Source organism: Stegostoma tigrinum, chromosome 1 (assembly GCF_030684315.1).
Source record: "Stegostoma tigrinum isolate sSteTig4 chromosome 1, sSteTig4.hap1, whole genome shotgun sequence".
Classification (NCBI taxonomy): Eukaryota; Metazoa; Chordata; class Chondrichthyes; order Orectolobiformes; family Stegostomatidae; genus Stegostoma; species Stegostoma tigrinum.
Window position 1 is genome coordinate 184169432 of NC_081354.1, and position 15056 is coordinate 184184487.

A 15056-nucleotide genomic window follows, 5' to 3' on the forward strand; every position below is an offset into this window, starting at 1 on the left:
ATCTGTGAAGAAAATGTCAAGAGTTAATGTTTTGTTTTAGGTCCCGGTTCTGAGGAAGGGTCATCAGACACGACACATTAAGTCTGATTTTAACTTTTCTTCACAGATGCTGCCAGAGCTGCTGAGCTTTCCCAGCAACTTCTGTTGTTGTTGAGGCCAGTGGGTTTGATGGTTGTCATGGGGAAGGTGTTAGGATCAATCATTGAAGAGATTATAGCTGTGCATTTAGAATAGGTCAAGATAGTTGCAAAGACTCAGCATAGATTAGTAAACCATTTTTTTGGAGTTCTTTGAAGGAGTAACTTGTGCTACAGATAATGAGGAATCAGTCAATATGTTGTACTTAGATTTCCACAAGGCATTTGATAAGGTGCCACATCAAAGGTTATTGTAGAAAATAACAATTCATGGAGCACAGGTAACATATTGGCATGGACAGAAGATTGGCTGGCTGATAGGAAGAAATGAGTTGACAAAACAAAATCAAAGCTTTTTTTTCTGGTTGACTTGATGTAATAGGTAACATGCTGCAGGGTTGAGTGCAGCTATTTCACCGTCAATATAAATTGCTTGGCTGCAGGGATTTCAATTTATGGCTGTTAAATTGGGTAGGGCAAGAAAGTAAGTTGTAAGCCCAGTTTAAGAAGATGAGAAAATCACAGAATCACTACAGCACAGATGTAGCCATTTGGACCATCAAGTGCACACTGGCCCTCCGAAGAGCATCCCACTCAGACCCCACCTGCAGTTCCCATGGCTAACCTACTTAGCCTACACAGCCCTGAGCAATATGGGTGATTTAGCACGGCCAATCCACCTAGCCTGCACATCTTTGGACGTGGGAGGAAACCAGAGCACCCAGAGGAAACCCACACAGACATGGGGAGAATGTGCAAACCCCACACAGCTGTGTGGGACAAAACGTCATGAAAGAACAAAGATCTGGAAAATGGGAGTATGATATGGGAAAATGTGAAAATGTTTTGAGTTCCAGAGCCTCCCCTCTCCCTAACTAGTCAATTCTGTGTGCCTGCACCTCCCTTATTTCAGGTGGGTTGGACCTCTGATATCCCCTCACTAAACCCCTCCACCTCTTTCTCTCTTGAAGCTGCTGCTGAAGGCCTGCACCAAGTGGTTTGTCACCTTCACTCTTTCATTAGTCCAGAGTCAAATTCTCTCTGATGACTCACTTATGAAGTGCCACACTTTGTTTAACTATTTTAAAGGGGTTATAAATGAGAACATACCTTTGCATCTTTTTGTTTTTAATATCATTTACGCTGGCACGGTTTAAACTAATCCCTGATAGAATCTTCGAACGATTAAAAACTGAACACAGAAAAGAAATAGCACTCTCAGATTTGAAAACAGAGGGGTCTCGTCCATGAATCTCAAAAACTAGCAGAAGGCCTGAAACGTCAACCTTCCTGCTCCTACGATGCTGCTTGGCCTGCTGTGTTCATCCAGCTCTACACCTTGTTATATCTCATCCGGTGTAAGTAGGTAATTGAGGAGGGAAATGTCCTGTTGACCTTTATTTCAAATGCAATGGAATATAAAAGTGTGCAGATTCCTGATTCACAAGTGTCCAACTTACAAACATTTGTAGGCAATAACATGAAAGAGAGTAATAATATTATTAAGGATCTGATATATCAGCCTTTCATAAGTGCAAAGAAATGATATTTTATATTCACAAACAAAAACAAAGTTGCTGGAAAAGCCCAGCAGGTCTGGCAGCATCTGTGAAGAAAAAAATTGAGTTAACATTTCGGGTCCGGTGACCCTCCCTCAGAACATTTCTGAGGAAGGATCACTGGGCCCAAAACATTAACTCTGTTTTTTACCTCACAGATTCTGCCAGTCCTGCTGAGTTTTTCCAGCAACTTCTGTTTTTGTTCCTGATTTACAGCATCCGCAGTTCTTTCAGTTTTTATTTGATATTTCATATTGTCCGGCATTGTGTTCCAACTTTCCTGCAAATCAATTTGCAGGCAGGATCAAGGACAGAAACTTTTTCAAGAAAGAGATGGATAGAGCTCTTAAAGATAGAGGAATCAAGGGTCATGGGGAATAGGCAGGAACAGGATACTGATTGTGGATGATCAGCCATGATCATAATGAATGGTGGTGCTGGCTCGAAGGGCCGAATGGCCTACTCCTGCACCTATTGTCTATTGTCTAACCCGTTCACAACCCAGGCACTGCCTGGGGAGCTTTTGCTAAAAGTGTACAAGGCGCCAGTCAGACCACAGCTGGAATACTGTGAACTGTCTTGGACCCTTCACCTAATGAAAGAAACACTGGTGTTGGAGGCAGTCCAGAGAAAGTTCATTGGCTGCGGGTCTGTCTTATGGGAAGGCACTGATTAGGGCCTGTACTCATTGGAATACAGAAGAACGAAAGGTGACATTACTGAAAAATGCACAATACCTAGCGGACTTGACAGGGCAGATATGGAAAGATTGTTTCCCCTTGTGGGAGAGCCCAGACCAAAGCGCATCATCTCACAATAAGGTGTAGCCCAATTTCTGACTGAGATTAGGAGGCACATCCTCTCCCACATGGTTGTGAATCCATGGACTTCTTCAGCGCAGAAGACTCCTGAAGCTTGTTGTTAATTATATTCAAGGCTAAGACAGACTGATTTGTAAACAGTGAGGGAATCAAGGATTCTGGGGAAAAGGCAGAAAAAGTGGAGTTGATGATCATCAGATCATTGAATAGTACAGCTTAATCAGTGGGCTGAATCGCCTACTTTTGCTGAAATAAAGCTGAAAGAACTGCAAATGCTGTAAATTAGGAACAAAAACAGGAATTGCTGGAAAAGCTCAGCAGATCTTGCAGCATCTGTGAAGAAAATTCAAAGTTAACGCGATGAATCCTGTGGTGAGGAAGGGTCACTGGAACCAAAACATTAACTCTGACTTTTTGTTTATGGATCCTGGCAGAGCTTTTCCAAAAATTTCTGTTTCTTGGGCCTACTTTTGCTCCGGTATCTTATGGATTTTACCTTACACTAGATAACAAGGAAACAACAGCCCAATTCTCAGGCACAAACAGAAAACACAGACTGGCAACAACAGACCTTCACCAAGAACTGGGCTCACAGCCCAATAGCCTGGTCACCAATCTCCTCACCTCCACCCTCACCTACCTGATTCTTCTGCGGAGTACATCTCTCTCCATAACAGTCTATGCTTCAGGTCATCCTTCGGGCCGTACATATAGACATTTAGCCCCCATCTCTGCATCCTGGGACAAGGCAAAGACAAAAGTTTATAAGTGACACATCTGCTATAACTGCAAGGGAGGGTCAAGATTGGTGGTCAGGGCCCTGGGTGTTTCAGTCAAATTCTTGGAGTCCCATCCCAGAGATTTGAGATCAAATCTCGGCCAGTCACAAGTGTGGTGTGTTTCTGCCTATGGAAATAAGCGAAGAGAGAGAAACTTTCTTTATTCATTCTGGGGGTGTGGATATCACTAGCTAGGCTAACAGACATTGCCCATTCCCAGATGCCCTTTAACTGAGTGGCTTGCCAAGTCAATTCAGAGAGCACTTAGGAGTCAACCACATTGCTGTGGATCTGGAGTGACATGTAGGCCACAGCTGATATGGATGGCAGATTTCCTTCCCTAAAGGACATAAGTGAACTCATTAGATATCTAAGATTTTTTAGCCATCAATTAATTTAATTTGCACAAATTGCTCTGATGAAATTTGAACCCATGACCCTGAAAACGTGGGTAGGCCATGGCTTAGTGGTATTATCACTGGACTGTTATCCAGAGACGCAGATAACGTTTCGGGGACCCAGGTTCAAATCCCATGACGGCAGGTGGTAGAATTTGAATTCAGTTAAAATATCTGGAATTAAGAATCTAGTGATGACCATGAACCCATTACTGATTGCCAGGGGGGAAAGTCCCACCTGGTTCACTCGTGCCCTTTAGGGAAGGAAATTGCCATCCTTACCTGGTCTGGCCTGCATGTGACTCCAGACCCACAGCAATGTGGTTGACTCTGAACTGCCCTCTGGGGAATAAATCTGCACAGCCAGCAGTGCCCTCATCCCTTAATGAATATAGAATAAAATAAAAGAAAGCATTAGCCTGGGTCTCTCGATTACCAGGCCAGTGACGTTACTATCACCTGGCAACAACTGAAGGAGAAATTGAAGGTAAAAATAGAAAAGGATAAAGAAAACTCAGCTTGGACATGGGCTAAGGGAGGACTGAAGAGAGGCAGAGATAATGGGCGGCACGGTGGCTCAGTGGTTAGCACTGCAGCTGCACAGCGCCAGGGACCTGGGTTTGATTCCAGCCTCAGGCAACTGTCTGTGGGAATTTGCACATTCTCCCCGTGTCTGCGTGCGTCTCCTCCCGCAGGCTGGGTGGATTGACCATGCTAAATTTCCCGTGGTGTTCAGGGGTGTGTGGGTTATAGGGGGATGGGATGGGATGCTCCAAGAGGCTGTGTGGACTTGTTGGGCCGAAGAGCCTGTTTCCACACTGCAGGGAATCAAATCCAATCCAATAATACCAATGGCACTTTCCGTGGCAGTGCTGAGAGTGCACGGCACTGTCAGAGGTGCTGTCCTTCTGAAGAAGTGCAAAGCTGAGGTCCCATCTGTTCTGCCTGGTAGCGGGTGAGTCTGGGTGGGTTGCTCCTTGGAGGGGTGGCATGGACTCAATGGGCCAAATGGCCTCTTTCTACACTGCAGGGATTCAATTGCACTATTCCAAAGAAATCCTGACAAATTGCAGAATCTTGTGAGTAAATTTCCTGTTCTGTTTCCAACATTACAAATGTGACTATAATTTATCAAAACAAGTTTATGCTAAATATTTCAATCTACCTTGGGTTGTATACTACCCTCTAGTGTAGCTCCTTATGGAATACTTTTAGGCAATCAAAGTATTCAACATCTACTGGCTCCCCATTATCTACTTACTGTTTGCATCCTCAAAAAACCCTAATAAATTTGTCAAATTCCTTTAGCTTGTTGTAATCATATGGTGCCTTTCTAACCGCACTTTTAAGAATTCACGTTCCAGCACTTTTTGATGATTGGTATCAGGATAACTGGGACTGTCTCCCTCTCCATCCTTTCTCTTAGAGCACATGTTGCATTTTCTATCTTCCAATCTGCTGGGATCATTCCAGAATTTTGGAAAATCAGAGCCAGTGCTCCACTATTGCACGCTTATTAATGCATACTTAAGACAACTATACTCTCCCCTCAAGAATAAGTCAATTAACAACCCATTTCCTACATACTCCCAGTGCACAGGACTCCAATTCACTATCTGAAATGATCTATCACCAACATAAAAAAACCAATATTTGCTCTCTGACTCTGAAGGACCCAAATTTATCTCATTCACATTTGATCGTTTAAAATAACTTATGTCATATAGAATTCCAGTGAACCTAATCGTTCATGTTCACTCCCATTAATAAAGAGCTTCCAGAATGTTCTGGAATTATTCGCCTTCAAATTTCAGTTAACGGGCAGGATCAGATTTCGCTTCGAAGCAGCAGTGCATTGGCCTATCAGAAAAGGTCTCTGTGCTAGAAAAGGTTTACCTATCACCCTTCGCGGCTTAAATCAATGAACAATCAATTCTCCAAACATCTCAATACGACTGCAAGAGTCTGGTTTAAGAAGGCAACTCACCACTGCTCTCTCAAGTGAAGCTAGGAACGGGCAATAAATGCAGGCCTAGCTAGCGATAGCCATGTGCCATGGCTGAATTTAAAATAAAACAGTGGCTGCAAGCGCTTTGAGCAGAGTAGTCGCCTATAAATACAAGTCTCTCTTTCACATTCTGCCTCGTGGATCTTGCTGTGTATGTGACAGGACCCACAGTTATCAACGCAACGATGGGTCCCACATTTCACCGCAATTCACTGCATAGCAACAAGGTGCAACTGAACACGTCCCCTCAGCGCGGTTTCCTTTAACTCACTCGAGGTATCAAATGAGGGGATGTGTTCCAGTTCAGAGCCTGCAGCAAAAGTCCACTGGTAATCATGCAGTGGGGCCCACTCCACTTCCCAGCAGCAACTGACTGCCCCATCACTCACATCATTTAAAGGCTCCTGCACACCCCCCCTTGGGTCTTTCGGGGCTACACTAACACAGTCTTGTAATCGGAGAATAACTTTGATCCAACGCTAGGGTAAAAGCGAGGTTATGGTTAGGGATTAACAAATCCTAAGGAGTGCAATGTCAGCAGGCATACAGTATCACAGCAGTCTATATTCCATCGACATTACCACTTGAACAGCACCATTCTCTGCTCCATGGACCACGGCCTGCCATAGAAACCTACAGAGAGACAGAGACAGAGACAAGAAGCCATCAGGAACCATCCGAGGGTCACACCTCCCAGTGATAACAAAGATTTAGAGGCACAGTTAGTCTAATACTTAAGGTAGTGGGCAGGCCCAAATAGTGAGCTGAAATCCCAAACCAGAAACTTGTGAAAATGTGTTCATTTAACCTGCATTTAACGGAAAGCAAGATAAATACAGCATAATATGCCAATTGGAATATTTGGAGCAGCAGGAAGGAAAATGAGCTGATCCAGTGAAAGAGGCTGGTGTTGTATGTTTGAGATAACAAGGTGTAGAGCTGGATGAACACAGCAGGCCAAGCAGCATCAGAGGAGCGGGAAGGCTAACGTTTCGGGCCTAGACCCTTCTTCAGAAATTAGTTTTCATGGAAGGCTATCGGATAAATAGCAGACAAACAGGCTGTGTGGTCTCACTCCTCTGGTTGAGCCTCCTCCCATTCTTTTCCTCAACTAAATTGATCATCATAACTGATTTTATTGCCTTCTCCCACTAATGCCTGTCTAATTCCCTTCAAATACATGAATACTATCAAAATCCTGGGTTTTATCATCAACCAGAAACTGAACTGGACTGACAGGGAGGCAATGGCCTAGTGGTATTGTCGCTGGACTGTTAATCCAGAGACCCAGAAAATGTTCTGGGGACTCGGGTTCGAGTCAATCTTGTAGATTGTCAATTGTTGGGGAAAAGCTCACCTGGTTCACTAATGTCCTTGAGGGAAGGAAACTGCCATCCTTACTTGGTTTGGCCTACATGAAACTCCAGACCCACAGCAACGTGGTTGACTCTCAATTGCCCTCAGGGTAATTAGAGATAGGTAATAAATGTTGCCTAGCCAGCAAAGCTTTCATCCCATGAATGAATAAAGTAAAAAAAATGTAAATACAATGGTTACAAGAGCAGGTCAGAAGCTAGGAATACTGCAGTGAGTAACTCCCCTCCTGACTCCTCAAAGCCTGATCACCATCCACAAGGCACAAGCATGATGGACTTGCCTGGATGAAGGCAGCTCCATCAACATTCAAGAAGCTTGATACCATGTTTGACTTACAGGCTGTCTACCATTTTCAATATTTGCTCCCTCCACCTGCAAAGTGGCAGCAGTATGTACCATTTGTAAGATTCATTCGAGTAACTCACTATTTCTTTAGACAGCACCCTCCAAAAACACAACCACTTCCATCTAGAAGGACAAGGGCAATTTCCTCATCAACCAATATATTGATGCTCCTTTAGTATCACTGGGTTCTGAAACTCTCTCCCTAATGACATTGCGTCTACTTACTGGACTGCAGAGGTTCAAGGTTCAAGCTCATTGCCACATTCTCAAGAGATGGGCAACAATTGCTGGGCCCTGCCAATGATTCCAGTGGAAAAATGACGAGACAACTCTCTTGAGGTCACAAGCTGTGGAGCTGGATGAACACAGCAGGCCAGGTAGCATCAGAGGAGCAGGAAAGCTGACGTTTCGGGTCTGGATCCTTTGTCAGAAATGGGGGGGGGGGCGGGCTCTGAAACAAATAGAGAGAGAGGGGGAGGCGATGATAGAGGATGGATAGAGGAGCAGATAATTGGAGAGAAGATGGACAGGTCAAGATGAAGCTAATAAAGGTGAGTGTAGGTTGGGGGTTGGTCAGTGAGGAGGGAGGGATGGGTAGGTGGGAGGGAAGATGGACAGGTCAAGGAGGCAGGGATGAGGCTCATAGGTAGGAAGTGGGGGTGGGGGTGGGTCAGTGAGGTGGGATGAGCGGATAGGTGGGAGAGACGGACAGGTCAAGGAGGCGGGGACATGGGGGGGAATGGTTTTGGGATGAGGTCAGGGGTGGGGAGACTTTGAAGTTTGTAAAGTCCACATTGAGACCAGGGTTCCGAGGTGGAATATGAGTTGCTGTTCCTCCAGCCTTTGGGTGGCATCGTTGTGGCACTGGAGGAGGCCCAGGATGGGCATGTCGTGCAGGGAGTGAGAGGGGAGTTGAAATGGTTCGCGACTCGGAGGTCTTGTCGTTTGTCATGAACCGAGCGTAGGTGTTCCACAAAGCAGTCTCCGAGCCTCTGCTTGGTTTCCCCGATGTAGAGGAGGCCACATCGGGAACAGCGGATACAATATACACATTAGCGGATGTGCAGGTGAAGTTCTATTTGATGTCGGCGGTTTTCTTGGGACCTGGGATAGAGGTGACGGGGAGCTGTAGGGGCAGGTGTAGCACCTTCTGCGGTTGCAGGGAAAAGTGTCTTTTTGCCACCAATCTGCTTCTCTATCCACCTTCTATCATCGCCTCCCTCTCTCTCTATTTATTTCAGAGCCCCCTTCTCCTCCTCCATTTCTGAAGAAAGGTCCAGACCTGAAACATCAGCTTTCCTGTTCAACTGATGCTGCTTGGCCTGCTGTGTTCATCCAACTCTACACCTTGTTATCTCAGATTCTCCAGCATCTGCAGTTCCTACTCTCTCTTCTTGAGGTCACCTGTTCTGACAGGTTAGGGATGTACCTGAGCCTCAGAAGACTCAGGGAGTCCCAGAATCCATTGCAATTCCACACACATTTAGTTGGAGTGAAGTTTAGAATCTTAGAATAAAGTCCATTCAGTCCCCAGCGAGCCTGTACTCGCTTTTCAACACGACTATCCAATTCTGGAGAGAAGGAGGAAGAGAGGTGACCTAATCGAGGTGTACAAGGTAATGAGAGGCATGGATAGAGTCGATGGCCAGAGACTTTTCCCCAGGGCAGGATTGACTGCCACGAGGGGTCATGGTTTTAAGGTGATAGGAGGAAGGTACAGGGGAGATGTCAGAGGGAGGTTCTTCACCCAGAGGGTTGTGAGCGCATGGAATACTTTGCCAGTGGTAGTCGTGGAAGCGGAGTCATTAGTGACATTTAAGCGACTGCTGGACATGCACATGGACAGCAGTGAATTGAGGGGAATGTAGGTTAGGGTATTTTATTTTTGGATTAGGATTATTCCACGGCACAACATCGTGGGCCGAAGGGCCTGTACTGTGCTGTACTTTTCTATGTTCTATGTTCTAATTCGTCCACTCCACGCCAGCTCTTCACCAATTAACCTGCAAAATTTCACATTTCCAAGGATTTGTACAAATCCCTTTTGAATATGCTTCCACCACGTTTTTGGGCAACAATGTCCAGATCACAAACACACCTAAACACACTGTCTGCACCTTAACCCTCGTTCTTATGTCAATAGCTTTAGATACATCTCGCCAGGTTACCAACATTCCGAACAATGAAATTACACACCTCCACAGTAGTTGGGGCTCGAACACAGGCTTCCTAGTGCAGAGGTAAGCATACTACCATTGTACCATAAAAGGTTAACCTAGGCTAAGTATTTTTAAATCAGAGATAATGGGAACTGCAGATGCTGGAGAATCCAAGATAATAAAATGTGAGGCTGGATGAACACAGCAGGTCAAGCGGCATCTCAGGAGCACAAAAGCTGACGTTTCGGGCCTAGACCCTTCATCAGAGAGGGGGATGGGGTGAGGGTTCTGGAATAAATAGGGAGAGAGGGGGAGGCGGACCGAAGATGGAGAGAAAAGAAGATAGGTCGAGAGGAGAGTATAGGTGGGGAGGTAGGGAGGGGATAGGTCAGACCAGGGAAGATGGACAGGTCAAGGAGGTGGGATGAGGTTAGTAGGTAGGAGATGGAGGTGCGGCTTGGGGTGGGAGGAAGGGATGGGTGAGAGGAAGAACAGGTTAGGGAGGCAGAGACAGGTTGGACAGGTTTTGGGATGCAGTGGGTGGAGGGGAAGAGCTGGGCTGGTTTTGGGATGCAGTGGGGGGAGGGGAGATTTTGAAGCTGGTGAAGTCCACATTGATACCATTGGGCTGCAGGGTTCCCAAGCGGAATATGAGTTGCTGTTCCTGCAACCTTCGGGTGGCATCATTGTAGCACTGCAGGAGGCCCATGATGGACATGTCATCTAAGGAATGGGAGGGGGAGTGGAAATGGTTCGCGACTGGGAGGTGCAGTTGTTTATTGCGAACCGAGCGGAGGTGTTCTGCAAAGCGGTCCCCAAGCCTCCGCTTGGGTTCCCCAATGTAGAGGAAGCCACACCGGGTGCAATGGATAAAGTACACCACATTGGCAGATGCGCAAGTGAACCTCTACTTAATATGGAAAGTCATCTTGGGGCCTGGGATAGGGGTGAGGGAGAAGGTGTGGGGGCAAGTGTAGCACTTCCTGCGGTTGCAGGGGAAGGTGCCGGGTGTGGTGGGGTTGGAGAGCAGTGTGGAGCGAACAAGGGAGTCATGGAGAGAGTGATCTCTCCGGAAAGCAGACAAGGGTGGGGATGGAAAATTGTCTTGGGTGGTGGGGTCGGATTGTAGATGGCGGAAGTGTCGGAGGATGATGCATTGTATCCGGAGGTTGATGGGGTGGTGTGTGAGAACGAGGGGGATCCTCTTTGGGCGGTTGTGGCGGGGGCGGTGTGTGAGGGATGTGTTGCGGGAAATGCGGGAGATGCGGTCAAGGGCGTTCTCGACCACTGTGGGGGGAAAGTTGCGGTCCTTGAAGAATTTGGACATCTGGGATGTGCGGGAGTGGAATGCCTCATCGTGGGAGCAGATGCGGCGGAGGCGGAGGAATTGGGAATAGGGGATGGAATTTTTGCAGAAGGGTGGGTGGGAGGAGGTGTATTCCAGGTAGCTGTGGGAGTCGGTGGGCTTGAAATGGACATCAGTTACAAGCTGGTTGCCTGAGATGGAGACTGAGAGGTCCAGGAAGGTGAGGGATGTGCTGGAGATGGCCCAGGTGAACTGAAGGTTGGGGTGGAAGGTGTTGGTGAAGTGGATGAACTGTTTGAGCTCCTCTGGGGAGCAAGAGGTGGCGCCGATACAGTCATCAATGTAACGGAGGAAGAGGTGGGGTTTGGGGCCTGTGTAGGTGCGGAAGAGGGACTGTGACAAAGTGTGAAGCTGGATGAACACAGCAGGCCAAGCAGCATCTTAGGAGCACAAAAGCTGACGTTTCGGGCCTAGGCCCTTCATCAAAGATTAAGTATTTTTAATTAACCTGTTCAGTGACGTTATGACCTGTGGCACAATTGGAACTTGAACTTGTGTCTCCTCACTTAGAGGTATGGACACAAAGACCTGCAGAATTTCACCACGGCTCCTTGGGCAGCATCTCCCATGCCCCTGAACACTTCCATCCAGAAGGACAAGGGCAGCAGATACATGGGAACACCACCATCTCCAAGTTCCCCCTCCAAGCCACTCACCATCCTGAGTTGGAAATATATCGCCGTTCCTTCATTGTCACTGGGTCAAAATCCTGGAATTCCCTAATGGCATTGTGAGCCAACCCACAGCAGGTGGATTGCAGTGGTTCAAGAAGGCAACTCACCCCCACCTTCTCAAAGGCAACTAGGTATGGGCAATAAATGCTGAGCTAGTTTGTGATCCCCAAGTTCTGTGAATAAAACCAAACAAAAATCTTTGGAAGGCCATTACTGGCAGGCAATAATGACTAGCCTTCCCAGAGACCCTCAGGCGAATGGATAGCATTTTATTTATTTTGAAACAGACGCCCGCCTCAATGTGACTATCTGGTTGCATTACCAAGCACTCTATCTCTGCCTTGGCTTCTCACCAAAGCCCATCTGCTAAATCTTAAGCTAAAAATGGCTGGGTGGGAGGGGAGGTGCTGGGTGGGAGGGGGTAAGGGCTTTGCCTCCCTCTGTCCACAAGCATGACGGCAGATTTTTACATCCCTGGAGGGACAGGCACTCAGCCCATCCTGTCCTGCGACAGCTCCTTGGAAGAGTCGGGCAGAATCATCTCAGTCCCACCCTGCTCATCGACACGACTGGGAAATTGATCAGCTGAATTCTTTCAAAGGGTTGCTGTCCCCATGTGTAAATCAAGGGCCTGTCAGACCGGCTCAGTCATTTATCCAATTTGCCCTCCCACCAACTGCATGCCAAGTAAAGCAGCAACACCAAGGGGCGCCCATCATCCTGCAGCACATTATGGTGTCTGACTCTCCCTCTCATTAAACTGAGGTTGCCAACTTTCACTGGATGCATTCCTGAAGGTTTTATCACATGATCACCGTCAAATTGCTGTATCAGGTCAAACACCCTTCTTCTGCCTTCAGCATGCTTGCAAATATTAAGCCATGAAAACACTAGAACAATTTTCTTAACCTTGTTAAAGCATTCCCCTCCAGGCCCCTTTTGCCAGCAGTTGCCAGTTTAAATTTTCATTCTGACAAATTCCTGGACAGTACTGAGAGCTGACTGAGAGAAAAGGCCTCTCTCTCTCTGTCCCAAACTTCAAAACAGCAGACACAGCAGCATAAAGGTAAGGCAGAGATAGTGCCAGGGCTGGCCTATTCACATGATCTGTCCAGTAAGCGCTGAATGCAGCTGTCAGGTGTATACAGCACGGGGTGCACGGGAGAGGGGCACTCCCTGTACAGGGAACTGTCACTGACCTTCCACAATTCCGCAGATGAAAGGCAATGTCTTCTCCATACGGTTCCAGCCACTCTCAGCTTCCCAACTGGCTCCCACAGGAAAGGGAAATGGAATGAGAGAGAGAGGGAGAGAGGTAGGGGGCAAGGAAGGAGAGAAAGGGAATGAGATAGGGAAAGAAGAAGAGACAGGAAGAGAGAGGTGGGGGAAAAGAGAAAGGGGAGGAGAGGGAAACAGATGGATGGGACAGAGAGGGGAGGAGCTGATGGCACTTTATCTGCTCAAGATTCGCATGAGGCTTTGATTCCCTCTCTCAACGATCAGACTCTCTCCCTCCCTCCCTCTCTCTCACTCACTGTATTTCACTGTCATTGTCTCTCTCTCTCTCTCTCTCCTTATGTCTATTCCCGTCTCCCACCCTCTCTCTATCTATCTCTCCCTCCGCCTGTCTATTTCTATCTCATTCCCACTGATCTCCTACATCTAGATTCCCTGTATCTCTCTCTATATTTCTATTTCTGTATGCTTCACTCCCTCTGTCTACTTCTCCCTCTTTATTTCTGTCTCTCGTCCTCTATATCTATCTTTCTCTCTCTCCTTCCCTCTTCCTGTCGTTCTGTGTGTCTGTCCCTCTCTCTATGACCGTCTATGTCTATCTTCTGTCTCCCTTCCTCCCTGTCTGTGTATCTCTGTCTCTGTCTCCCTCCCTCCCTGACTGTGTATCTATCTATCTCTCTCTCTCCCTCCCTGCCTGTTATCTATGTCTCTCTCCCTCCCTCCCTGCCTGTGTATCTATCTATCTATCTATCTCTCCCTCCCTCCCTGCCTGCCTGTCTGCCTATCTCTCTGTGTCTATTTCTCTCTCTGTCTCCCTGCCTGTGTCGATCTCTCCCTGTTTGTCTATATCTATCTCTTTCTGTGGGATCAGAGGCGGGTGGAGCTGGAGCTGAAGCGAGTCTGTTGAGAGGCGGAAACCAGCAGGATAACTCTTTACTTTCCTGATCGCAGAGAGTGGCCCCAGGCTCTGGCAGTTTACAATGTGCCTTTGAACACCACACCAGCCTGACCTCACTTTATTGTCTCACAGCAAGACTGCCTGCAAAAAACAAAACAAAAGCACAACTCACGAATTTACAAACAGATCTTGACCTCTGTTTTACCGCAGTGTTCTGCAATATCAAACTCATTTGGAAACGCCTCTCACCCCCAGGAGTGGACATAAGGGGCTGGAAATCCACTTGATTCAGGGACTCCTTTTAAAATGCTCCAAAACCAATTTGAGGTCTTCGTACTCGGGTGTCAGACTGAAGAAGTGCCACAGTATCTCTCTCTCTCTCTCTCTCTGCCCCTCAGTGGGGTGTAGAAGGCTCCAACTGATATTTATTGTGAGAAGGGCAGGGCACAGTTCTTCCCAGCCGGGGCTAAAAATGAAACCTCAACATACAGGGCCAACCCAAACAAAATGGTCGGCTTGAACCGAAATAATCCTGCAGATACCAATCACCTGAAAAGTGCAAAAAAAAACAGATTGCCAGAAAGCTGCAGGGGAAGTGGAGGGAGAAACAAAAGAGTTCATCTTCAGGTCATTGAATTATGTGTCAGAGCTTGCCTTCAGCAAAATGACTGCCATACATCATTCTTGACTGCACCCCAAAACTCCTTCCCCGGTTACTTGGGTACTTATTTTTCATCAGAGGGTTGTGAGTCTTTGGACTTCCTTTTCCCAAGGGTGGAGGTAGCTGTTACGAGGGGGCATAGTTTTAAAGTGAGTGGAGGTAGATATAGGGGAGACATCAGAAGTAGGTTCTTTACTCAGAGACTGGTAGGGGCGTGGAATGCATTGCCGGAGAGGGTAGCGGAGTCAGCCTCATTAGGGGCATTTAAGCGGCTATTAGATAGGCATATGGATGATAGTGTAAGGTAGGGGTGGAAGTTAGATAGACATTAGGTTTAGAGTAAGAGTTCAGCACAATATCGTGGGCCGAAAGGCCTGTACTGTGCTGTACTGTTCTATGTTCTAAAAGACAACGGATGCAGAATCTTTACTTTTGAGCCAGATGCCATAGAGTCACATGGTCCAGAAACAGGCCCTTCAGTCCAACCAATCCATGCTGAATACAATCCCACATTAAACTCGTCCCACCTGCCTGCAATTGGCCCATATCCCCCGAAATCTGCCCCACTCATGAACCCCACATCCACCACTTACTCTGTAAGAGAGGTAGATACATTCCAGGTGACCAATGGGATGCAA

The 15056-nt window shown here is 47.0% G+C and overlaps 1 protein-coding gene across 1 annotated transcript in view; it reads right to left on the reverse strand.

Moving 5' to 3' along the window:
* The window catches only part of si:dkey-183c6.8 (protein O-GlcNAcase), a 68010-nt gene extending 53895 nt beyond the window's left edge, over positions 1-14115 (reverse strand). Inside the window, exons 1-4 of the mRNA XM_048535189.2 lie at positions 14007-14115; positions 12823-13898; positions 6284-6335; positions 3158-3255 (exon numbers count right to left, since the gene is read on the reverse strand). Of these exons, the coding sequence (XP_048391146.1) occupies positions 3158-3255; positions 6284-6335; positions 12823-12862 (190 nt within the window). The 5' untranslated portion in view covers positions 12863-13898; positions 14007-14115. The remainder of the gene's footprint in view (positions 1-3157; positions 3256-6283; positions 6336-12822; positions 13899-14006) is intronic.
* Positions 14116-15056: the final 941 nt, after the last annotated feature.